General features: G+C 50.1%; 1 protein-coding gene across 3 annotated transcripts; it reads right to left on the bottom strand.

The window, feature by feature from the left end:
* Positions 1–129: 129 nt before the first annotated feature.
* On the bottom strand, positions 130–20,530 carry sparta (spartin a). Of its 3 annotated transcripts, XR_010456285.1 has the most exons (9): positions 20,325–20,529; positions 18,111–18,953; positions 12,933–13,127; positions 7,582–7,732; positions 7,310–7,504; positions 7,055–7,213; positions 6,782–6,872; positions 629–1,034; positions 130–592 (listed from the first exon to the last, which is right to left on the bottom strand). XR_010456285.1 is itself a non-coding variant. In XM_064971378.1 (8 exons), the coding sequence occupies exons 2-8, from the start codon at positions 18,930–18,932 to the stop codon at positions 782–784; spliced, it is 1,866 nt and encodes a 621-aa protein (XP_064827450.1). In that variant the 5' UTR covers positions 18,933–18,953; positions 20,325–20,529; the 3' UTR covers positions 130–781. The 3 variants fall into 3 exon arrangements, 2 of the variants coding, with proteins under 2 accessions (XP_064827450.1, XP_064827451.1); XM_064971378.1 differs by having other exon boundaries at positions 130–1,034; XM_064971379.1 differs by lacking the exons at positions 130–592; positions 629–1,034 and adding an exon at positions 5,278–5,748 and having other exon boundaries at positions 20,325–20,530.
* Between the last annotated feature and the right edge of the window lie 3,481 nt (positions 20,531–24,011).

Here is a 24,011-nt window from a genome sequence, read left to right as displayed (position 1 = left end):
GTTTCAGTTCAAATAAACGAAGTATTATTTGTGAGTCGATTCTGCTATTTCTGATCCATCTAATCTGACAATCAATCAAGGCCATGAAGCAACAAAAACATGACAGAAAATCCTTTCATAACAAATGACTGAATAATAAAATAGACAGTTTAATTACAAACCGCACAGAGGAAAATCAACAACGGTGTCATTTATATATTGGTATATTTTGGCACAGATACAAATATGTTATATATTATTACACATTCTATGAAACAATATCCTTCATTTAATATGGCTCCAACATTCAGGGGAACAGTTATGTCGTCTACATACAGCACCCAAGATCAGCTTTTAGGGGCAACTTCACCCTACAGCGAAAGGTCTGTGGATAGATTTAAAAACAATATGATGCAAGCTCCTTTTTGCAAACTGGAGGCAGTGAAGAGCTATCACCATGATTCTTACATGTACAGCATTTACCCCATTTAGATCTATGAACAGAGAGGGGCCAAAATATATAGGGGCCTAAAGATATGAGTCTATTAGCACAGAGAGGGGATAAAATATATCACGGTCTATTAACACAGAGGGGCTTATAAACCATAGGGGCCTATGAACACAGAGAGGGGCCAAAAGATATAGGGGCCTATGAACACAGAGAGGGGATAAAATATATAGCGGCCTATTAGCACACAGAGTGGTTCTTAAGATATAGGGGCCTATGAACACAGCTTAAAGATATCGGGGCTAAAATGTATAGGGGCCAATTAGACAAGAGCCACATAAATGAGTATGACATCTATTTCTTGTCTTCCTCATCCTTCTTCCTCTCCCACATCTCTTTCTCCTCTGGTCCTCCGTTGTGGTTGTGGTTCCCGACTGGGACCTGCGGGGTATCGTTTCTCTCTCTGACCACAGCTTTAGCGGTCTGTTTTCCGGCAGTCTTCAGGACACCCTTGATACCCAAGTTGTCCACGTTGAACGCGGCCACGCCCACGTTGATCACTGATTGGATGCCCGTGTCCGTGGCTTTGCTCACGTCATCGCCATACCTTCATCATAGGATGAGTAGAAGTGGGTGGGTTTAGTGGAAGGCATGAGGAGGGGAGAGAGGAGTAGGGAGGGATAAGAGGGAGTAGGGAGGGAGAAGTAAGGTATGAGGAGGGGAGAGAGGAGTAGGGAGGGAGGAATAGGGAGAGAGAGTAGGGAGTAGGCAGGGAGGAATAGGGAGAGAGAGGAGTAGGGAGTAGGCAGGGAGGGGAGAGAGAGAGAGGAGTAGGGAGAGAGAGAGAGAGAGGGGAGTAGGGAGTAGGCAGGGAGGAATAGGGAGAGAGAGAGGAGTAGGGAGGAGAGAGAGAGGGAGTAGGGAGGCAGGGAGGAATAGGGAGAGAGAGAGGAGTAGGGAGGAGGCAGAGAGAGAGAGGAGTAGGGAGTAGGCAGGGAGGAATAGGGAGAGAGAGAGAGGAATAGGGAGAGAGAGAGGAGTAGGGAGGAGGCAGAGAGAGAGAGGAGTAGGGAGTAGGCAGGGAGGAATAGGGAGAGAGAGAGGAGTAGGGAGGAGGCAGAGAGAGAGAGGAGTAGGGAGTAGGCAGGGAGGAATAGGGAGAGAGAGAGAGGAGTAGGGAGTAGGCAGGGAGGAATAGGGAGAGAGAGGAGTAGGGAGTATGCAGGGAGGAATAGGGAGAGAGAGAGGAGTAGGGAGTATGCAGGGAGGAATAGGGAGAGAAACAGGAGTAGGGAGAAGGCAGGGAGGAATAGGGAGAGAGAGAGGAGTAGGGAGAAGGCAGGGAGGAATAGGGAGAGAGAGAGGAGTAGGGAGTATGCAGGGAGGAATAGGGAGAGAGAGAGGAGTAGGGAGAAGGCAGGGAGGAATAGGGAGAGAGAGAGGAGTAGGGAGTATGCAGGGAGGAATAGGGAGAGAGAGAGGAGTAGGGAGAAGGCAGGGAGGAATAGGGAGAGAGAGAGGAGTAGGGAGTAGGCAGGGAGGAATAGGGAGAGAGAGAGAGGAGTAGGGAGAGAGAGAGGAGTAGGGAGAAGGCAGGGAGGAATAGGGAGAGAGAGGAGTAGGGAGAAGGCAGGGAGGAATAGGGAGAGAGAGGAGTAGGGAGAGAGAAAGAGGAGCAGGGAGTAGGCAGGGAGGAATAGGGAGAGAGAGAGAGGAGTAGGGAGTATGCAGGGAGGAATAGGGAGAGAGAGGAGTAGGGAGTAGGCAGGGAGGAATAGGGAGAGAGAGAGGAGTAGGGAGAAGGCAGGGAGGAATAGGGAGAGAGAGGAGCAGGGAGTAGGCAGGGAGGAATAGGGAGAGAGAGAGAGAGGAGTAGGGAGTATGCAGGGAGGAATAGGGAGAGAGAGGAGTAGGGAGTATGCAGGGAGGAATAGGGAGAGAGAGGAGTAGGGAGAAGGCAGGGAGGTATAGGGAGAGAGAGAGGAGTAGGGAGAAGGCAGGGAGGTATAGGGAGAGAGAGAGGAGTAGGGAGTAGGCAGGGAGGAATAGGGAGAGAGAGAGGAGTAGGGAGTATGCTGGGAGGAATAGGGAGAGAGGAGTAGGGAGAAGGCAGGGAGGAATAGGGAGAGAGAGAGGAGTAGGGAGAAGGCAGGGAGGAATAGGGAGAGAGAGAGAGGAGTAGGGAGGAGGCAGGGAGGAATAGGGAGAGAGAGGAGCAGGGAGAAGGCAGGGAGGAATAGGGAGAGAGAGAGGAGTAGGGAGAAGGCAGGGAGGAATAGGGAGAGAGAGGAGTAGGGAGTAGGCAGGGAGGAATAGGGAGAGAGAGAGAGGAGTAGGGAGTAGGCAGGGAGGAATAGGGAGAGAGAGGAGCAGGGAGAAGGCAGGGAGGAATAGGGAGAGAGAGAGGAGTAGGGAGAAGGCAGGGAGGAATAGGGAGAGAGAGGAGTAGGGAGTAGGCAGGGAGGAATAGGGAGAGAGAGAGAGGAGTAGGGAGGAGGCAGGGAGGAATAGGGAGAGAGAGGAGCAGGGAGAAGGCAGGGAGGAATAGGGAGAGAGAGAGAGGAGTAGGGAGAAGGCAGGGAGGAATAGGGAGAGAGAGGAGTAGGGAGTATGCAGGGAGGAATAGGGAGAGAGAGAGAGGAGTAGGGAGGAGGCAGGGAGGAATAGGGAGAGAGAGAGGAGTAGGGAGTATGCAGGGAGGAATAGGGAGAGAGAGAGGAGTAGGGAGAAGGCAGGGAGGAATAGGGAGAGAGAGGAGCAGGGAGTATGCAGGGAGGAATAGGGAGAGAGAGAGGAGCAGGGAGGAGGCAGGGAGGAATAGGGAGAGAGAGAGGAGTAGGGAGTATGCAGGGAGGAATAGGGAGAGAGAGGAGTAGGGAGGAGGCAGGGAGGAATAGGGAGAGAGAGAGAGGAGTAGGGAGTATGCAGGGAGGAATAGGGAGAGAGAGAGGAGTAGGGAGGAGGCAGGGAGGAATAGGGAGAGAGAGAGGAGTAGGGAGTATGCAGGGAGGAATAGGGAGAGAGAGGAGCAGGGAGGAGGCAGGGAGGAATAGGGAGAGAGAGAGGAGTAGGGAGTATGCAGGGAGGAATAGGGAGAGAGAGGAGTAGGGAGTATGCAGGGAGGAATAGGGAGAGAGAGAGGAGTAGGGAGTATGCAGGGAGGAATAGGGAGAGAGAGAGGAGTAGGGAGTATGCAGGGAGGAATAGGGAGAGAGAGAGGAGTAGGGAGTATGCAGGGAGGAATAGGGAGAGAGAGAGGAGTAGGGAGTATGCAGGGAGGAATAGGGAGAGAGAGAGAGGAGTAGGGAGTATGCAGGGAGGAATAGGGAGAGAGAGAGGAGTAAGGAGAAGGCAGGGAGGAATAGGGAGAGAGAGGAGCAGGGAGTATGCAGGGAGGAATAGGGAGAGAGAGGAGCAGGGAGTATGCAGGGAGGAATAGGGAGAGAGAGGAGCAGGGAGTATGCAGGGAGGAATAGGGAGAGAGAAAGGAGTAGGGAGGAGGCAGGGAGGAATAGGGAGAGAGAGGAGCAGGGAGTATGCAGGGAGGAATAGGGAGAGAGAAAAGGAGTAGGGAGGAGGCAGGGAGGAATAGGGAGAGAGAGGAGCAGGGAGTATGCAGGGAGGAATAGGGAGAGAGAGGAGCAGGGAGTATGCAGGGAGGAATAGGGAGAGAGAAAGGAGTAGGGAGGAGGCAGGGAGGAATAGGGAGAGAGAGAGAGGAGTAGGGAGTATGCAGGGAGGAATAGGGAGAGAGAGAGGAGTAGGGAGTAGGCAGGGAGGAATAGGGAGAGAGAGGAGTAGGGAGTATGCAGGGAGGAATAGGGAGAGAGAGAGAGGAGTAGGGAGTATGCAGGGAGGAATAGGGAGAGAGAGAGGAGCAGGGAGGAGGCAGGGAGGAATAGGGAGAGAGAGAGGAGTAGGGAGTATGCAGGGAGGAATAGGGAGAGAGAGGAGCAGGGAGTATGCAGGGAGGAATAGGGAGAGAGAAAGGAGTAGGGAGGAGGCAGGGAGGAATAGGGAGAGAGAGAGAGGAGTAGGGAGTATGCAGGGAGGAATAGGGAGAGAGAAAGGAGTAGGGAGGAGGCAGGGAGGAATAGGGAGAGAGAGAGGAGTAGGGAGAAGGCAGTGAGGAATAGGGAGAGAGAGGAGTAGGGAGTATGCAGGGAGGAATAGGGAGAGAGAAAGGAGTAGGGAGTAGGCAGGGAGGAATAGGGAGAGAGAGAGAGGAGTAGGGAGGAGGCAGGGAGGAATAGGGAGAGAGAAAGGAGTAGGGAGTAGGCAGGGAGGAATAGGGAGAGAGAGGAGTAGGGAGTATGCAGGGAGGAATAGGGAGAGAGAGAGAGGAGTAGGGAGTATGCAGGGAGGAATAGGGAGAGAGAAAGGAGTAGGGAGGAGGCAGGGAGGAATAGGGAGAGAGAGAGAGGAGTAGGGAGTATGCAGGGAGGAATAGGGAGAGAGAAAGGAGTAGGGAGGAGGCAGGGAGGAATAGGGAGAGAGAAAGGAGTAGGGAGTAGGCAGGGAGGAATAGGGAGAGAGAGAGAGGAGTAGGGAGTATGCAGGGAGGAATAGGGAGAGAGAGGAGTAGGGAGTATGCAGGGAGGAATAGGGAGAGAGAGAGGAGTAGGGAGTATGCAGGGAGGAATAGGGAGAGAGAGAGAGGAGTAGGGAGAAGGCAGGGAGGAATAGGGAGAGAGAGAGAGGAGTAGGGAGAAGGCAGGGAGGAATAGGGAGAGAGAAAGGAGTAGGGAGTAGGCAGGGAGGGAGGAAGGGACCTGGTCACCAGTAGTACATTACATAAGGAATAGTCTGTCATTATGGGACACAGATGTGAGAGGACAGAGAGAGACACTGACGTTATTTGATTTCATATTACGTTTATTAGTAACAAAGCAGGAAAGAGTCTTCACATAAGAATGTCACCACCACCACCCAATACACACAGGCATTTAGCTGCCCTGGACACAGACACACAGGCCTGTCAGGACCCCTGCCTGTCTGAAAACAACCCATAATCCTTTCCATTGCCTTCATCCGAGGACAGATGTGAGCAATATGAGGATGGATGGTTTACACCTTCCACCACTGAGCCTTTCAATGGATTTGCTGCAGCCATGTTGGGTTAGATCAACACAAGACTATGACTAGGGTTTATGGGCTAGGGATCAGGGGCCGTTCTCAGACCAGACCAGAGTTATTCACATAGTATTCAGTCACAAAGTCCAAAAGGTTACAATTCAAAAGGTCTCCGTCTTTACTCCCCGACCAGTCAGTCATCCCGTCAGTTAGAGGGGTTGTCTAAAAGACCTTCTAGACCCCGAAATCTGGAAAAGAAGATGATAAAGGGCGAGAGGGAAGGAAAGGTGTGGAAAGAACGAAAGAAAGACATTATTTCCCCAAAGCTCCAAGAATTCATCCTGCCAGTGTGTTTCTCCCTACAATGACAAAACTACATTGTTACCTTGCCAAAGTCAGCATCGAGTGGGCTAAAGAAGACACTAGCTGGTACCCAGACCCACCAAGATCAAGACAGCATCTAGTGGGCTAAAGAAGACACTAGCTGGTACCCAGACCCACCAAGATCAAGACAGCATCTAGTGGGCTAAAGAAGACACTAGCTGGCACCCAGATCCACCAAGATCATGACAGCATCTAGTGGGCTAAAGAAGACACTAGCTGGTACCCAGACCCACCAAGATCATGACAGCATCTAGTGGGCTAAAGAAGACACTAGCTGGTACCCAGACCCACCAAGATCAAGACAGCATCTAGTGCGCTAAAGAAGACACTAGCTGGTACCCAGACCCACCAAGATCAAGACAGCATCTAGTGGGCTAAAGAAGACACTAGCTGGTACCCAGACCCACCAAGATCAAGACAGCATCTAGTGGGCTAAAGAAGACACTAGCTGGTACCCAGACCCACCAAGATCATGACAGCATCTAGTGGGCTAAAGACACTAGCTGGTACCCAGACCCACCAAGATCATGACAGCATCCAGTGGGCTAAAGAAGACACTCGCTGGTACCCAGACCCACCAAGATCATGACAGCATCTAGTGGGCTAAAGAAGACACTCGCTGGTACCCAGACCCACCAAGATCATGATGAAAAGGGGTGAAACAAAGAGAAGAGGAAAGCATAGCCCCTTAAAATAGAGTGATTGAAGATCACAGGAGGAGAAGAGAGGGCAAGTAGGAGGGGAGGAGAAGGGGGAGGAGAAGGGGGAGGAGAAGAGAGGGCAAGTAGGAGGGGAGGAGAAGGGGGAGGAGAAGAAAGGGCAAGTAGGAGGGGAGGAGAAGGGGGAGGAGAAGAGAGGGCAAGTAGGAGGGGAGGAGAAGGAAAGAGAGGGACTTACTTATGCTTCACGGTCATGACTGTCTCAGAGGTGACACTCTTGCCGATGTTCTTAGCTCCAGTTTCCAAACCAGTCCACATAGCAGAGAGACCTTAGACAGAGATACACAGGAGAATAGTTTGATTATCAGACAGGTCACTCTAGTACAGGTGGCTAGGCCTATTAACAGAATCTGCATATCTACCATTCAAATAACTTTCAGAAATACTCTGATAATCAACATATTCTGTGTGTGGATCGAGGTCGCTACTATGCGTCTTTCTCTCTCCATACCCTTAATGCTGCTGACTGCCACCACCATAGCGCCATCCAGGTTGGAGCGGCCATCTTTAGTGTTCTTCATGGACTCAGGGATAAGTTTACTGCCATGTTTCTTTACATGCGGAGCCAGCTTCTCTCCAACACAGCCTACTACGGTACACACTCCGTCCACTGCAAACACACAAAACACAAGTTTACAAGAGTGTTAGTACACACACATCCCATAGAGATATCATGTTTGTTTTGTACCCTCCTCTATATCCTTACCCAGGAACTGACTGACGCGAACAGCGCCCCCGGTGGCCTGTTTTGCGTGGTGCAGGCCCTTGGTGACACCAGGGCTGACCTCAGCCGGGACGTTCTCTGGGGTGATGTGTTCTCTCAGCTTAGACGCTCCTTTCTGGATGGCCTTACCTGTGGCCTCCGCTCCACGCACAAACCCTTTACTCAGCCACGATGCACCTGCAGGGAGGGTGGGATGTACAGACAGACTGCATGTTCAAATACATACACACCTACACACACACAGACACCCCTACCTGCCAGGATGCCTTGGGACATCTTCTCGCTCCATTCAGGTAGGGGGAGTTCTTCCTCACATGTCCCTTCTCCCGCCCCCTCCACAGGGGGACCAATGGGAACCTTCTCACTCAGGTTTATGATCTCTGACCCTGCCCCCTCCTCTGGAGCCTAACAGACAGGAAATGAGGTCATGGAATAGATATCAACTTTTAGTATGTAGAGCAGAAGTTTGTCCTGATCCCAGAACCCACCTGACCTGGGCCGGAGTCCATAAAGCATCTCAGAGAAGTGCTGATCTAGGACGTCCCAGCCCAGCCCATTCCAACCCCACTCCAGCCCATTCAAACCCCACCCCAACCCAGCCCATTCAAACCCCACCCCAAGCCCCACTCCACCCCAACCCCACTCCAGCCCACCCCATTCCAACCCCAGCCCACTCCAACCCCAGCCCAAACCCACTCCATCCCCAGCCCATTCCAAACCCACTCCACCCCATTCCAACCCCACCCACCCCATTCCAACCCCAGCCCATTCCAACCCCAGCCCATTCCAACCACAGCCCAGCCCATTCCACCTCAGCCCATTCCAACCCCAGCCCAGCCCATTCCAACCCAACCCCAGCCCGGCCCAAACCCACTCCCAGCCCATTCCAACCCAGCCCAAACCCACCCCATTCCAAACCCAGCCCATTCCAACCCCAGCCCATTCCAACCCAACCCCAGCCCGGCCCAAACCCACTCCCAGCCCATTCCAACCCCAGCCCAGCCCAAACCAAACTCACCCCAGCCCATTCCAAACCCAGCCCATTCCAACCCCACTCCAACCCCAGCCCACTCCAACCCACCCCAGCCCATTCCAACCCCACTCCAGCCCATTCCAACCCCAGCCCATTCCAGCCCATTCCAACACCAGCCCATTCCAACCCCAGCCAAAACCCACTCCAACCCAGCCCATTCCAACCCCAGCCCACCTCAGCCCATTCCAACCCCAGCCCAAACCAACCCCACCCCAGCCCATTCCAACCCCAGCCCAGCCCATTCCAACCCCAGCCCAACCCATTCCAACCCCAGCCCAACCCATTCCACCTCAGCCCACCCAAGCCCATCCCAACCCCAGCCCAGCCCATTCCAACCCCAGCCCAAACCAACCCCAGCCCATTCCAAACCCAGCCCACCCCAGCCCATTGTAACCCCACTCCACTCCAGCCCATTCCACCCCAGCCCATTCCAACCCCAGCCCACCCCATTCCAACCAAGCCCATTCCACCCCAAAACCACCCCACTCCAACCAAGCCGATTCCACCCCAAACCCACTCCAACCCAGCCCACCTCAAACCCACTCCAACCCAACCCCAGCCCACCCCAAACCCACTCCAACCCCATTCCACCCCAACCCAAACCCACTCAAACCCAAACCCACTCCAACCCAAACCCACTCCAAACCCACTCCACCCCATTCCAACCCCAGCCACTCCAACCCCAGCCACTCCAACCCCAGCCCATTCCAACCCCAGCCCATTCCAACCCCAGCCCACCCCACACCATTCCAATCAAGCCCATTCCACCCCAAACCCACTCCAACCCAGCCCACCCCAAACCCACTCCCACTCACCCCAAACCCACTCCAACCCCAGCCCACCCCAAACCCACTCCAACCCACCCCAAACCCACTCCAACCCACCCCAAACCAAGCCCACACCAAACCCACTCCAACCCCAACCCAAACCCACTCCAACCCAAACCCACTCCACCCCATTCCAACCCCACCCACCCCATTCCAACCCCAGCCCATTCCAACCCCAGCCAAAACCCACACCAACCCATTCCAACCACAGCCCAGCCCATTCCACCTCAGCCCATTCCAACCCCAGCCCAGCCCATTCCAACCCAACCCCAGCCCGGCCCAAACCCACTCCCAGCCCATTCCAACCCAAACCAAACCCACCCCATTCCAAACCCAGCCCATTCCAACCCCAGCCCATTCCAACCCAACCCCAGCCCGGCCCAAACCCACTCCCAGCCCATTCCAACCCCAGCCCAGCCCAAACCAAACTCACCCCAGCCCATTCCAAACCCAGCCCATTCCAACCCCACTCCAACCCCAGCCCACTCCAACCCACCCCACCCCAGCCCATTCCAACCCCACTCCAGCCCATTCCAACCCATTCCAACACCAGCCCATTCCAACCCCAGCCAAAACCCACTCCAACCCAGCCCATTCCAACCCCAGCCCACCTCAGCCCATTCCAACCCCAGCCCAAACCAACCCCAGCCCAGCCCATTCCAACCCCAGCCCAGCCCATTCCAACCCCAGCCCAACCCATTCCAACCCCAGCCCAACCCATTCCAACCCCAGCCCAACCCATTCCACCCCAGCCCATCCCAACCCCAGCCCAAACCAACCCCAGCCCATTCCAAACCCAGCCCACCCCAGCCCATTGTAACCCCACTCCACTCCAGCCCATTCCACTCCAGCCCATTCCAACACCAGCCCACCCCATTCCAACCAAGCCCATTCCACCCCAAAACCACCCCACTCCAACCAAGCCGATTCCACCCCAAACCCACTCCAACCCAGCCCACCTCAAACCCACTCCAACCCAACCCCAGCCCACCCCAAACCCACTCCAACCCCATTCCACCCCAACCCCAGCCCAAACCCACTCAAACCCAAACCCACTACAACCCAAACCCACTCCAAACCCACTCCACCCCATTCCAACCCCAGCCACTCCAACCCCAGCCCATTCCAACCCCAGCCCATTCCAACCCCAGCCCACCCCACACCATTCCAATCAAGCCCATTCCACCCCAAACCCACTCCAACCCAGCCCACCCCAAACCCACTCCCACTCACCCCAAACCCACTCCAACCCCAGCCCACCCCAAACCCACTCCAACCCACCCCAAACCCACTCCAACCCACCCCAAACCAAGCCCACACCAAACCCACTCCAACCCCAACCCAAACCCACTCCAACCCAAACCCACTCCAACCCCAGCCCAAACCCACTCCACCCCACCCCACTCCAACCCCAGCCCAGCCCACCCCAAACCAACCCCAGCCCACCCCATTCCAATCAAGCCCATTCCACCCCAAACCCACCCCACCCCATTCCAACCAAGCCCATTCCAACCCCAGCCCACCCCAAACCCACTCCAACCCAGCCCACCACAAACCCACTCCAACCCCACCCCAAACCCACTCCCACTCCAACCCACCCCAAACCCACTCCAACCCCTGCCCACCCCAACCCCAGCCCAGCCCAAACCAAACCCACTCCAGACCATTCCAACCCCAGCCCATTCCAACCCCATTCCACCCCCAGCCCAGCCCAAACCCACCCCAGCCCAAACCCACTCCAACCCCAGCCCAAACCCACTCCAGACCATTCCAACCCCACCCCATTCCAACCCCAGCCCACTCCAACCCAGCCCACCCCAAACCAACTCCAACCCATTCCAACCCCAGCCCACCCCACACCATTCCAACCCCAGCCCACCCCACACCATTCCAACCCCAGCCCAAACCCACTCCAACCCCAGCCCACCCCATTCCAACCCAAACCCACTCCAACCCCAAACCAACTCCAACCCCAGCACAAAAACACCCCATTCCAAACCCAGCCCATTCCAACCCCAGCCCAGCACACTCCAACCACAGCCCAGCCCATTCCAACCCCAGCCCACCCCAGCCCAAACCCACCCCAAACCCACTCCAACCCCAGCCCACCCCAAACCCACTCCAACCCACCCCAAACCCAGCCCACCCCAACCCCAGCCCAAACCCACTCCAACCCCACCCCAAACCAACTCCAGCCCATTCCACCCCAAACCCACCCCAACCCCACCCCAACCCCAGCCCACCCCAAACCCACTCCAACCCAAACCTAGCCCACCCCAAACCCACTACAACCCCAACCCCAGCCCAAACCCACTCCAACCCAAACCCACTCCAAACCAACTCCAGCCCAGCCCAGCCCATTCCAAACCCACTCCAACCCCAGCCCAGCCCAGCCCAGCCCAGCCTAGTTAAATAAAAGTTAACATTATTTTGTAATGATATTAAAATAAATTCCAACCCCACTCCAGCTCACGCCAGCCTGGACACATTCCTGTGAGCTGTAGTAGACTACAGGAGGACCAGTGTGTTTCCACCCACAACACAATAACAAGCATTTGGTGATGAGCGGTGAGACAGAAACAAGAGAAATATGTTTCCTAAGAACACAGTGGGGACACTAAAGGCATGCAATAGTTAGCTACGTTTTATGTTGACTTAAAACCGCTCATTGGTTTTGGTTACTTAAAAATATATATATGTGAAAAACTGGTGCGTGTGTATGTGACTACACAGTAACATGTGAACAAAGACACTTCGTAAGCATCGCTAATGTGGTGGATTTCCTTTGAATTGCAGCCTTTGAAAATTTTGTATGGGGACATTGAGGACAATGACCCCACAGATTCCAGTCAGTCAGCTCTAGTCCTCCCCAGTTGAACACTGTTGTAGTTCAGTCAGTCAGCGCTAGTCCTCCCCAGTAGAACACTGTTGTAGTTCAGTCAGTCAGCTCTAGTCCTCCCCAGTAGAACACTGTTGTAGTTCAGTCAGTCAGCTCTAGTCCTCCCCAGTAGAACACTGTTGTAGTTCAGTCAGTCAGCTCTAGTCCTCCCCAGTAGAACACTGTTGTAGTTCAGTCAGTCAGCTCTAGTCCTCCCCAGTAGAACACTGTTGTAGTTCAGTCAGTCAGCTCTAGTCCTCCCCAGTTGAACACTGTTGTAGTTCAGTCAGTCAGCTCTAGTCCTCCCCAGTAGAACACTGTTGTAGTTCAGTCAGTCAGCTCTAGTCCTCCCCAGTAGAACACTGTTGTAGTTCAGTCAGTCAGCTCTAGTCCTCCCCAGTAGAACACTGTTGTAGTTCAGTCAGTCAGCTCTAGTCCTCCCCAGTAGAACACTGTTGTAGTTCAGTCAGTCAGCTCTAGTCCTCCCCAGTAGAACACTGTTGTAGTTCAGTCAGTCAGCTCTAGTCCTCCACAGTAGAACACTGTTGTAGTTCAGTCAGTCAGCTCTAGTCCTCCCCAGTAGACCACTGTTGTAGTTCAGTCAGATCTAGTCCTCCCCAGTAGAACACTGTTGTAGTTCAGTCAGTCAGCTCTAGTCCTCCACAGTAGAACACTGTTGTAGTTCAGTCAGCTCTAGTCCTCCCCAGTAGAACACTGTTGTAAATACAGTATGATTTACTGTTACTGCTACTGGTGGATCACTGACAAGCTAGGAGCTGGATGCGAGAGTGTGTGTGTGTGTGTGTGTGTGTGTGTGTGTGTGTGTGTGTGTGTGTGTGTGTGTAATATATATATATATAACCTCACCTGTACCCGTAGCTCAGTGAGTTGTGAGAGGAGGTCCTGAAAGGCATGTCTGTCTGCTGCAGGCAGTTCAGAGGACAGCACAACACCTACGTAGGACCCGGGTATCCCCGCCATGGTGTCAGGAAACATAAAGATCCCAGAGGTAGACAGAAGCACTGGGGTGTCTGGAGTCAGGGGGTACAGCCAGTCACACACCTGCAACACACACACACACGTTAGGAAGGAGCACTGGGGTGTCTGGAGTCAGTGGGTACAACCAGTCACACACCTGCAACACACACACACACATCACTCCAGTGTTAATTGCTAAATTGTAATTTCTTCGCCACTATGGCCTATTTATAGCCTTACCTCCTTTGCACACACAGTATACAGATTTTTCTATTTGGTTGTTGACTGTGTGTTTGTTTATCCCACGTGTAACTCTGTGTTGTTGTTTGTGTCCCACTGCTTTGCTTTATTTTGGCCAGATCGCAGTTGTAAATGAAAACTTGTTCTCAACTAGCCAACCTGGTTAAATAATTGGTGAAAATAAATACATTTAAATAAACACACACACACACACACACACACACACACATTAGGAAGGAGCACTGGGGTTACTAGGATTACAGTGTGTATTCAGTGTGACCCTCGTCAGGGTACAACACTGTAGACTATATCACTGGTTGGCAGTTGGCATAGTCAGGGCTGGGAAACTGCTATTTGTTCGTTCAGACCCTATCCATGGTACATTACCACAGCCTGCAACACAACAGAACAGCAGTGTCATCTGTTAACTGGCCCCTATTGTACTGCTGGAACACTGAGCTACCCAGAACACAACAGGGTGAGACACCACAGGCCAGTCAACAAACATGCCTGGGTTTAACACGTCTGACTAGATCACATCCCAAATGGCATCCTATTCCCTACATAAGGGTTAGAGCGGTGGACGAGTAACCGAAAGGTTGCAAGATCAAATCCCAGAGCCGACAAGGTTCAAATCTGTCATTCTGAACGAGGCAGTTAACCCACTGTGCCCCTGAACGAGACAGTTAACCCACTGTGCCCCTGAACGAGGCAGTTAACCCACTGTGCCCCTGAGCGAGGCAGTTAACCCACTGTGCCCCTGAGCGAGGCAGTTAACCCACTGTGCCCCTGAACGAGGCAGTTAACCCACTGTGCCCCTGAGCGAGGCAGTTAACCCACTGTGCCCCTGAGCGAGGCAGTTAACCCACTGTGCCCCTGAGCGAGGCAGTTAACCCACTGTGCCCCTGAGCGAGGCAGTTAACCCACTGTGCCCCTGAGCGAGGCAGTTAACCCACTGTGCCCCTGAACGAGGCAGTTAACCCACTGTGCCCCTGAACGAGGCAGTTAACCCACTGTGCCCCTGAACGAGGCAGTTAACCCACTGTGCCCCTGAGCGAGGCAGTTAACCCACTGTGCCCCTGAGCGAGGCAGTTAACCCACTGTGCCCCTGAGCGAGGCAGTTAACCCACTGTGCCCCTGAACGAGGCAGTTAACCCACTGTGCCCCTGAGCGAGGCAGTTAACCCACTGTGCCCCTGAACGAAGCAGTTAACCCACTGTGCCCCTGAACGAGGCAGTTAACCCACTGTGCCCCTGAGCGAGGCAGTTAACCCACTGTGCCCCTGAGCGAGGCAGTTAACCCACTGTGCCCCTGAGCGAGGCAGTTAACCCACTGTGCCCCTGAGCGAGGCAGTTAACCCACTGTGCCCCTGAGCGAGGCAGTTAACCCACTGTGCCCCTGAGCGAGGCAGTTAACCCACTGTGCCCCTGAGCGAGGCAGTTAACCCACTGTGCCCCTGAACGAGGCAGTTAACCCACTGTGCCCCTGAACGAGGCAGTTAACCCACTGTGCCCCTGAACGAGGCAGTTAACCCACTGTGCCCCTGAACGAGGCAGTTAACCCACTGTGCCCCTGAACGAAGCAGTTAACCCACTGTGCCCCTGGTAGTTACATGCTTTTACATGAAGGGGGGGTTACATGCTGTGTATTAACCACTAATTACTTCAAGTTTCAGCCATATATTCTATTGCATGGCTGTTACTATTATTTGACAATGTTAGAGATGCCAATCCTATCGTTTATCGTATGTATTATTACTCCGTACTGCCATAAGTGCTATTATTGCATTGGTTGTTTTAAAAATGGTTGTATTGGTAAATATAGTATTTTGCATGCACACGATACCACAGCATTTTCCATAGTGGCACTTTATTAAAAGGTGTTTTATTGCGGTGCCATGGGCGAGCTTCTAATCCAGAGACCATCCCAGAGACCACCCCAGAGAGCTCTTGGAACTTGTTCATACGCAGAGTAATTTACGACCTCGTGGCACCAGGGCAGATCTGATAAGGTCTCAGCCTGGCAGATTCTTACACGAGAGAGAGACAGAGACACAGAGACAGAGAGAGAGAGGTGGTGCCATAAATCTTGACCCTTTGTCAATCCAAGTAATTAGTTTCTCTCTCCAAGAAGTGAATGTTTAAGTTTATGTTTATATTGATGCTGTGTTTATAGCCCTTTATAGACATGTTGTAAGTGTAATTGCCATTTATTCATGTACACATACTGTACCAGTCCAAAGTCTGGACACACCTGATTTAAGGGTTTTTCTTTATTTGCACTATTTTCTATATTGTAGAACAATAGCAAAGACATCAAAAATATGAAATAACACATGGAATCATGTAGTAATCAAAGAAGTATTAAACAACTCAAAATATATTTTATATTTGAGGTTCATTCAAAGTAGCCACCCTTTGCCTTGATGACAGCTGTGCACACTCTTGGAATTTTCTCAACCAGCTTCATGAGGTAGTCACCTGGAATGCATTTCAATTAACAAGTGTGCCTTGTTAAAAGTTATATTGTGGAATTTCTTCTTAATGGGTTTGAGCCAAACAATTGTGTTGTGAGAAGGTAGGGGTGGTATACAGAAGATAGCCCTATTTGGTAAAAGACCAAGTCCATATTATGGCAAGAATAGCTCAAATAAGCAAAGAGAAACGACAGTCCATCGTTACTTTAAGACATGAAGGTCAGTCAAAACGGAACAATTGCAAGAACTTTGAAAGTTTCTTCAAGTGCAGTCACAAAAACCATCAAGTGCCATGATGAAACTGGCTCATGAGGACCGCCACAGGAAAGGAAGACCCAGAGTTCTCTTCTGCAGAGGATAAGTTCATTAGAGTTACCAGCCTCAGAAATTGAGGCCCAAATAAATGCTTCAGAGTTCAAGTAACAGACATCTCAACATCAACTGTTCAGAGGAGACTGTATGAATTAGGCCTTTATGGTCAAATTGCTGCAAAAAAACACTACTAAAAGGACACTAATAAGAAGAAGAGACTTGCTTGGGCCAAGAAACACGAGCAATGGCCATTTGACAGGTGGAAATCTGTCCTTTGGTCTGATGAGTCCAAATTTGAGATTTTTGGATCCAACTGCCATGTCTTTGTGAGATGCGGTGTGGGTGAACGGATGATCTCTGCATGTGTGGTTCCCACCGTGAAGCATGGAGGAGGAGGTGTGATGGTGCTTTGCTAGTGACACTGTCAGTGATGCATTCTGCAGCGATACGCCATCCCATCTGGTTTGCGCTTAATGGGACTATAATGTTTTTCAACAGGACAAGGACACAAAACACACCTCCAGGCTGTAAAAGGGCTATTTGACCAGGAAGGAGAGAGATGGAGTGCTGCATCAGATGACCTGGCCTCTACAATCACCCAACCTCAACCCAATGGAGAAGGTTTAGCATGAGTTGGACTGCAGAGTGAAGGAAAAGCAGCCAACAAGTGCTCAGCATATGTGGGAACTCCAGGTGAGAGTGTAACACTCACAATTCCAGGTGACTTCCTCATAAAGCTGGTTGAGAGAATGCCAAGAGTGTGCAAAGCTGTCATCAAGGCAAAGGGTGGCTACTTTGAAGAATATAAAATATATTTTGATTTGTTTAACACTTTTTTTAATGTTATTTCATCAATTTGATGTCTTCACTATTATTCTACAATGTAGAAAATAGTAAAAATATTGAAAAACCCTTGAGTCGGTGTGTCCAAACTTTTGACTGGTAGTGTATGTTTTTACATGGTCCTTGTAACCGGATTTAGTGACCAACAGTTATTTTTTACAAGGTCTGTAATTTCTCCGGATTTAGAGATCAATAGTTTTTACTGTGTAATTGGTTCCACGAGTGGAAAGAGAAAGACTTCTCATTCAGTAGAACCTCCGACCATCCTCCTCTCATCTGCCTAATGGAGGAGATGCATGCATTGTGACCTCACCACTGGGAGAGAATTCTAGAATTCCATTTAGGTCTGGGAATTCTTCGTTGTCATAGCAACACCAAACAAAGAGAAATGGACAGCAGGTTGCCTAACGGTTAGAGGGTTGGCCCAGTAACTGAAAGGTCACTGGTTCTACCAGCCTGTGTTGACGATGTGGAGAATATGTTGACGTGCCCTTGAGCAAGGCCCTTATCACTAATTTGCTCCTGGGGTGCTATACTGCTATGGCTTGTAAAACAACACATGACAATAAAACTATGGTAGACCATCCCACGTGTCTGTCTGTCTGTCTGTCTGTCTGTGAAATGCTTGAGCACTGGGTTGACACGGTATCAATCTATGGCATCTGCCATCCGTCTCACTAATCCTGAACTAAGAGATATGGCTACACTTCGGTTAGTCTCACTCATCTGGAATAAAATATGGTCTATGATGGTGCTTGTTCTGAGACAAGGGGAAACAACTTCATCTGTAAACAACAGATCTTATCTGGAGATAGAGATCTGGGGCATATTCAGTAGGGCACAACGTACCAAAACTTTTTGAAAACGTACAAATATGAGGTTTCAGACCATTGGGTGCCTAATGAACACAACCCTGAACAAGACTGAATCCAGACAAACCCGACCAGCCTAAAACAGTTAGATGAAACTACCTCAGCTGCCACAACCACAGTCACCCTCAACAACTTCTCTCTACTGCTCTTTTACAAACAGGAGTTTATTTTCAATTCATTATGCAGTTACTCTCCATACACCAGGTAATACGATAGTATATCGTCTCCAACACACCTATTTTCTATTGGTATTTTACACACACACAAGCCAACACCCACCCTCACCCTCTCTCTCATACACACACACCCCAGTGGTTTCCTTACGTGTAGGAAGGCTGACGCTCCTCCGTTGGCCATGTCTTTGAGCTGGCTGCTCAACCTGATGATGCGTAGATAACCCGGGTACGATGGGGCGCTCACCTGGCCATCCGACGACACGAAAAACATCTGCACCCCCCGAGGGAGGAACAAAAGCTCCTCTACGTACCCCCCTGGCCCTCCCTCGAGCTGTGGAGGTCCCCCCACCCCCAGACCCCCTCCTCCGGCTGGGCTATAAGCCAGGCTGTGGTGCCCGTCGGTGGGCTGGGGGGTGTAGGCTGGGGGCTGCTCTCCTGGGAGCCCCAGGGGCAGGGCAGGGAGGATGGGCAGGGAGGGGGCCATGGTGATGCCTGTAGCCCCGGCAGAGAGGATGTCTGTTGGGGTAGCCCCGGGTCGCAGTGTGGGGTAGAGATGGAGGAGGGGGTTGGAGGAACCAGGCAGCGGCTGAGGGGGCACCAATGGCCCAAGGGTGGGGTAGAGGCACTGGGAAGAGAGATCCACTAGATCCACCAACGCTGGGCTTCCCTGGCCCGCCGTCCCCACCCCTGCTGTCTCCATGTTTGCTAGTCGGGTGCTGATGTTAGTTAGAGTCTCCCTCATCTTCTGCTGCAACTGCCTGGCCGTGTCCCAGGGGGCTCCCTGGTTCTGTGGCCCCCTGGTAGGGACCTCCAGGCCCAGGGTTAGGTGCTGCCGGCCCCTCCTGTACAGCTCCAGGGCCTGGGGCCCCTGCCCTGCCTGGTCAGCCGCCAGGCCCCTGGTCAGACACTCCAACGCACGGTCATACTGGTCCCTTATCAGCAGCAACTCTGCTGGCTCTGCCAACGACATGTCTTACTGCAGGCTGGAGATCTAGACAGAGGAAAGGAGAGGGGGATGAGGAGAGGAAGAGAGGGAAAATGAGAGGGAGGAGAAAAGGATGAGACAGGGATGAGAGGAGAAACATGGGAGGGAAGACAGCGCAATGTGAGAAAAGGAGAGGTTTTTTTTTTTAAAGAAAAGAGTTGGTGAGATGAGGGCAAAGGACAGGAGGATGGAGAGGGGGAAATAAGAAGGGGAGAGAAGAGGGGGATAGAGGAGAGGTGAGGGGAAGAGAAGAGAAGGAAATCAATAAGGCCAATTGTCACTATTACTGTTTTGTAGCTCTGTGAAACCAGCCTGCTCTCATAGACTAGACGTAGCATTGTGAAAGTAAATCCGGAACACTCAAATTAGCATGATATGTTACGTTTGGTATGGTTACACAAGACAAATGGTTACTTATTAAGGCAACAATTAAAATAGGGTGGTTTGTCGGGGTAGATGGGTGGGCATATAACGCAATCGTCTAGCAAGCCAACGGTTGCGAGTCCGAATGTCATTACAGACAACTTTTCAACAATTTACTACTTTTTAGCTACTTTGCACGTTAGTTAACCCTTCCCCTAAACCTTTAACCTAAATCGAAAACTTAACCCCTAGCCTGGCTAACGTTGGCCACCTAGCTAGAATTCGTAACATATTGTACGTTTCACAAATTCTGGACATTTAATACGAATTGTAATTTGTAACATATCATACGAAATGGGTGATGGACATCCACAAATGAATACCTACTGTACCATATGAAACTCAACATATCATTCTAAATGGAGTGTATCGGGTTTTACATACAAAATAATACAAAACGCTCTGAGACCATGTTAGTGAAACCGGTTGTCAAATACACTCCCAAAGAGAATGACATTAGGTGCTATTAAGACCACACAATATTCAAATCAAAATCAAATTTTATTTGTCACATACACATGGTTAGCAGATGTTAATGCGAGTGTAGCGAAATGCTTAATTTGAAAAAAATATTAGATTAGATATTAAAATAAAACAATCCAACACATGCAACACTTTATTATGCATTATAACTAGACATTACAGTTTAAAATTGTTTAGGAAGTAATCATGACAGTTTTTCCTCCAAATCTCTCAGCTATGCTTTTTGGGGGTTTGTCTGGCTGGTTCCACCTGTATGACAACATTCAAGAGATGTTTTGTAAAGCGTGATGTTTCTTTCAACAATAATGAAAACTCTTTGAATAGTTATGTAGACTAATTCTTGTCATTTTGACAACAACAAAAAATGCAGTTTTCTTAGGGTCAAATAACGACGGAGTAGGCTACTGTTGTCTACATAACTACTCAACTTTACGGACAGTCGAACACAAACCGAACCCCAAATAAACCTACCTTTAGCGGCAAACCCGTGTTTTCAAACGACTCCAGAAATGGAAATAAGACGAGAATGTTAGTTAATGAGAAGTAACATTGTAGCCACTTATCAAAAATACGTTTTTCTTTCTCGGATCAACGTGCGCTTATCCTGCTGTGTCTCGCTGTGCCCAAACAAACGCACATCTGACATTCGCGAAACGCTGACAGGTTGAGGGTCATCACTCGTTACCACAGCCACAAAGTCATAAACCCCGCCTATTTATACAATTGTATTTTCTTAAAATCTGATTTAAAACTTAACCCTAACCTTAACCCTGACCTTAACCACCATGCTGTCTAACACTAATGCTTGACATGAGATGAAAAACGCCCAGTAGACTGTATCCACACACAAATTCCCAAATGACATTATGCTATAGAGGCATGCGATTATTCCCTGTTAAGGGTTCATAGACATTTTGGCAGATGGAATTTCATGACTTCTCCATGACCAATAATTAGTGTTATCTCTATATAGCCTACATTAAAACGTCAGCATAAGTGTCTTATTGACACTAGAAGGCTGCTCTGCCCTACCAAGCAAAAAGGCAGTAGCTGCTCATTTGGGTCGAAAATGAGTTAATGTCATTTTTTGCCACTTTAAATACATGCTTAATACTTTAGACAATTATCCTGCCTCTATTGTATTGTGTTCAGGAGAAATGTTAGCAGTAACTGCACTGTGGACTATTAGACCAGGGCTGATGTTTAGGCTCCACTGTGGTGAGATAGAGCAGGGCTGATGTTTAGGCTACAGTGTGGACTATTAGACCAGGGCTGATGTTTAGGCTACAGTGTGGACTATTAGACCAGGGCTGATGTTTAGGCTACACTGTGGTGAGATAGAGCAGGACTGATGTTTAGGCTACAGTGTGGTGAGATAGACCAGGGCTGATGTTTAGGCTACAGTGTGGACTATTAGACCAGGGCTGATGTTTAGGCTACAGTGTGGTGAGATAGACCAGGGCTGATGTTTAGGCTACAGTGTGGACTATTAGACCAGGGCTGATGTTTAGGCTACACTGTGGTGAGATAGACCAGGGCTGATGTTTAGGCTACACTGTGGTGAGATAGACCAGGGCTGATGTTTAGGCTACACTGTGGTGAGATAGACCAGGGCTGATGTTTAGGCTACAGTGTGGAGTGTTAGACCAGGGCTGATGTTTAGGCTACACTGTGGTGAGATAGACCAGGGCTGATGTTTAGGCTACACTGTGGTGAGATAGACCAGGGCTGATGTTTAGGCTACAGTGTGGTGAGATAGACCAGGGCTGATGTTTAGGCTACACTGTGGTGAGATAGACCAGGGCTGATGTTTAGGCTACACTGTGGTGAGATAGACCAGGGCTGATGTTTAGGCTACAGTGTGGAGTGTTAGAGCAGGGCTGGAATAAAAGCCTGCACACCCAGTAGCTCTCCTGGACGACGGTTTGCCACCCCTAAAATTAAAGGTTATCACATTAACCAAATACTTGTATGTCTTTATACAGTTATTCACTCATTCTATGAATCAGGGATACAATGGATACGGTAGGCTACTTCAAAGGAAGGTAGCTCACTAAAACATGTTATCTATAACTTTACAAGACTAAAATATTCATGTTTCAGGGGAGATCTATGCACAGCATGGAAGTTATTTGTCAATTAGCTTATTCTGAGAATATTTGTTTTAAGTTATTGGAATTACCTAGCCTATTGTTTAATAGAATGGTGACAATGAGTCAATGGAATTAATGCTGAGGCCTACAGCTAAAAATACTGAATATAAACACGTAACAATTTCAACTATTTTACTGAGCTACAGTTCATATAAGGGAAACAGCCAATAGAAATAAATGAATTAGGACCTAATCTATGGATTTTACATGACTGGGCAGGGGCACAGCTATGGGTGGGCATGGGAAGGCGTAGGTCCACCCACTGGGGAGCCAGGCCCAGTCAATCGGAATGAGTCTTTGCCCACAAAAGGGCATTATTACAGGCAGAAAAACTCCTGAGTTTCATCAGGTGGCTGGTCTCAGATGATCCCGCAGATGAAGAAGCCGGATGTGGAGGATCTGGGCTATTATACAGTGCTTTTTATTTAACACAAGCCATCATGTATTACAATGGTCAAATCGGGGACTGTGAGTATTTTAATTGTTTTATAAATGTTTATTCGCTTCTGAATCTTTTTCTTCCGTCCAGCGAGTGTGTTTATGAGCCATTTTAACGAAGTGACTCGTGTCGGATTACATTACATAGCCACCGCTACTGAAGGCTGAAAAGTCCCGCCTATTTCCCTCTTATTTCTTTCGCTGAGAGGCCTGTCACTTCTTGGCAGAAAGATAAGCATACACTCGGTGTCCCCCAAAGCATTTATAAAGTATAAACAGCACTCACATTAGGGACTGCAAAATTACTTTACTCATGATTAGTAAATGGTTTATGTGTCAAAGCACAACGCTGGAAATCTGCATCCACATAAACTAGTCCCGGCATCGTTCTATGACAGGAAGCGTGTTTCCCCTGGTCTCAGGGTACCAGTGCTGTGGGAAAGGATGCTAGGCTTGGCAGAGACGGCTCAGATGTGATATGGCTAAAATGCCAGAGTTGGCTTTTTGTCCCAGTCTGACCCTGGTAGTCTACGCCAAGCATATGTTGACCGATGTCAATGTTATGTTCAGCTATGGCTCGAGGTTTCAAATAAAACAGGTGTGGTGGGCGATATGAAGTCACGCAACTAATTGTTCTTTGCTTTATTACAATCGGACAAATATGCCATCTTATCAGGGGAAAACAGAAAGATATCCACGTCTCCAGTTCGAGCTTTTGCTGTTCTTTCTACGAGCGCGTCGTTCATTCCTTTTTAATAATCGATAATTTAGACTTTGTGGCTGTGGTAACGACTGCTGTATAGCACTTAAAAATCAGGGCTGTGTATTGTGTAGGCTAAGCCTGGTGTGACGTTATGACCACGTAAATCTTTTCCAGACGAGGTGTTTTAACGTTGTCTGAGCTATGTACATTCAAAATTGCTTAGCGTCAAAGTAAACATGCTAGACTACAAATCCCTGTTAGCCATCTTCAGCTGACACCTGACAGGTACTGTCAACCAAAAAAAAGCTAGACAGTTTAGAATTGTTTATTTAGCTAACAGGTCATCCAGAGTCCATTGACTTGAGTCTGCAGTCATGGCATCTGTAGTTGAGCCACATTAGATGTGGGTTAAATACAGGCAAATAATGATTCGTTATCTTGTCCTAGAGTTCAGTCAGAGCAAGTCTACATGAACGACTATTGTGTCAAAATCCCCTGTGGGAAAACGCTTGGAACAATTTCCCCATTGGGTTACGGCTCATACTGTGGTACTGTAGTGGGCTGCAGCCATCTATATGGAGACAGTTCCAGTATGGCAGACAAGTGAGGATGCTGTGAAACCGTTTCTATGCTCCACGGTCAATATTGCAGCGTTAGGAAGGTTCATTTTGTGTTCTTCTCGTACCAATTATGAATGTAGCTAAATGTAATACAACCAAATCCCCAGAGCAGTGGAAAGAGCCCACAGCCATGACCAAACTAATAGAAGGAAAGCATGGCAAAAACACAACAAAAAACACATGAAAGCTCCCAGTGTCACGGCTGAGGATTGAGAATCAGAGTAATGCAATGCTGAGGCCAAAC

Source organism: Oncorhynchus masou, chromosome 8 (assembly GCF_036934945.1).
Source record: "Oncorhynchus masou masou isolate Uvic2021 chromosome 8, UVic_Omas_1.1, whole genome shotgun sequence".
NCBI lineage: Eukaryota > Metazoa > Chordata > Actinopteri > Salmoniformes > Salmonidae > Oncorhynchus > Oncorhynchus masou.
Note: the sequence above shows the minus strand (reverse complement) of the source record. Positions and strands in the feature narration are given on the sequence as shown.

What these genes read in the sequence shown, in the direction of transcription:
- sparta (XM_064971378.1), bottom strand. Translation starts at nt 18,932, where the DNA reads ATGTCGTTGGCAGAGCCAGCAGAGTTGCTGCTGATAAGGGACCAGTAT. An exon ending in GTCCCAAGGCATCCTGGCAG is followed by an intron (nt 7,505 to 7,581) that starts GTAGGGGTGTCT and finishes CCCTCCCTGCAG; the next exon opens with GTGCATCGTGGCTGAGTAAA. An exon ending in GGCAGTCAGCAGCATTAAGG is followed by an intron (nt 6,873 to 7,054) that starts GTATGGAGAGAG and finishes TCTCTGTCTAAG; the next exon opens with GTCTCTCTGCTATGTGGACT.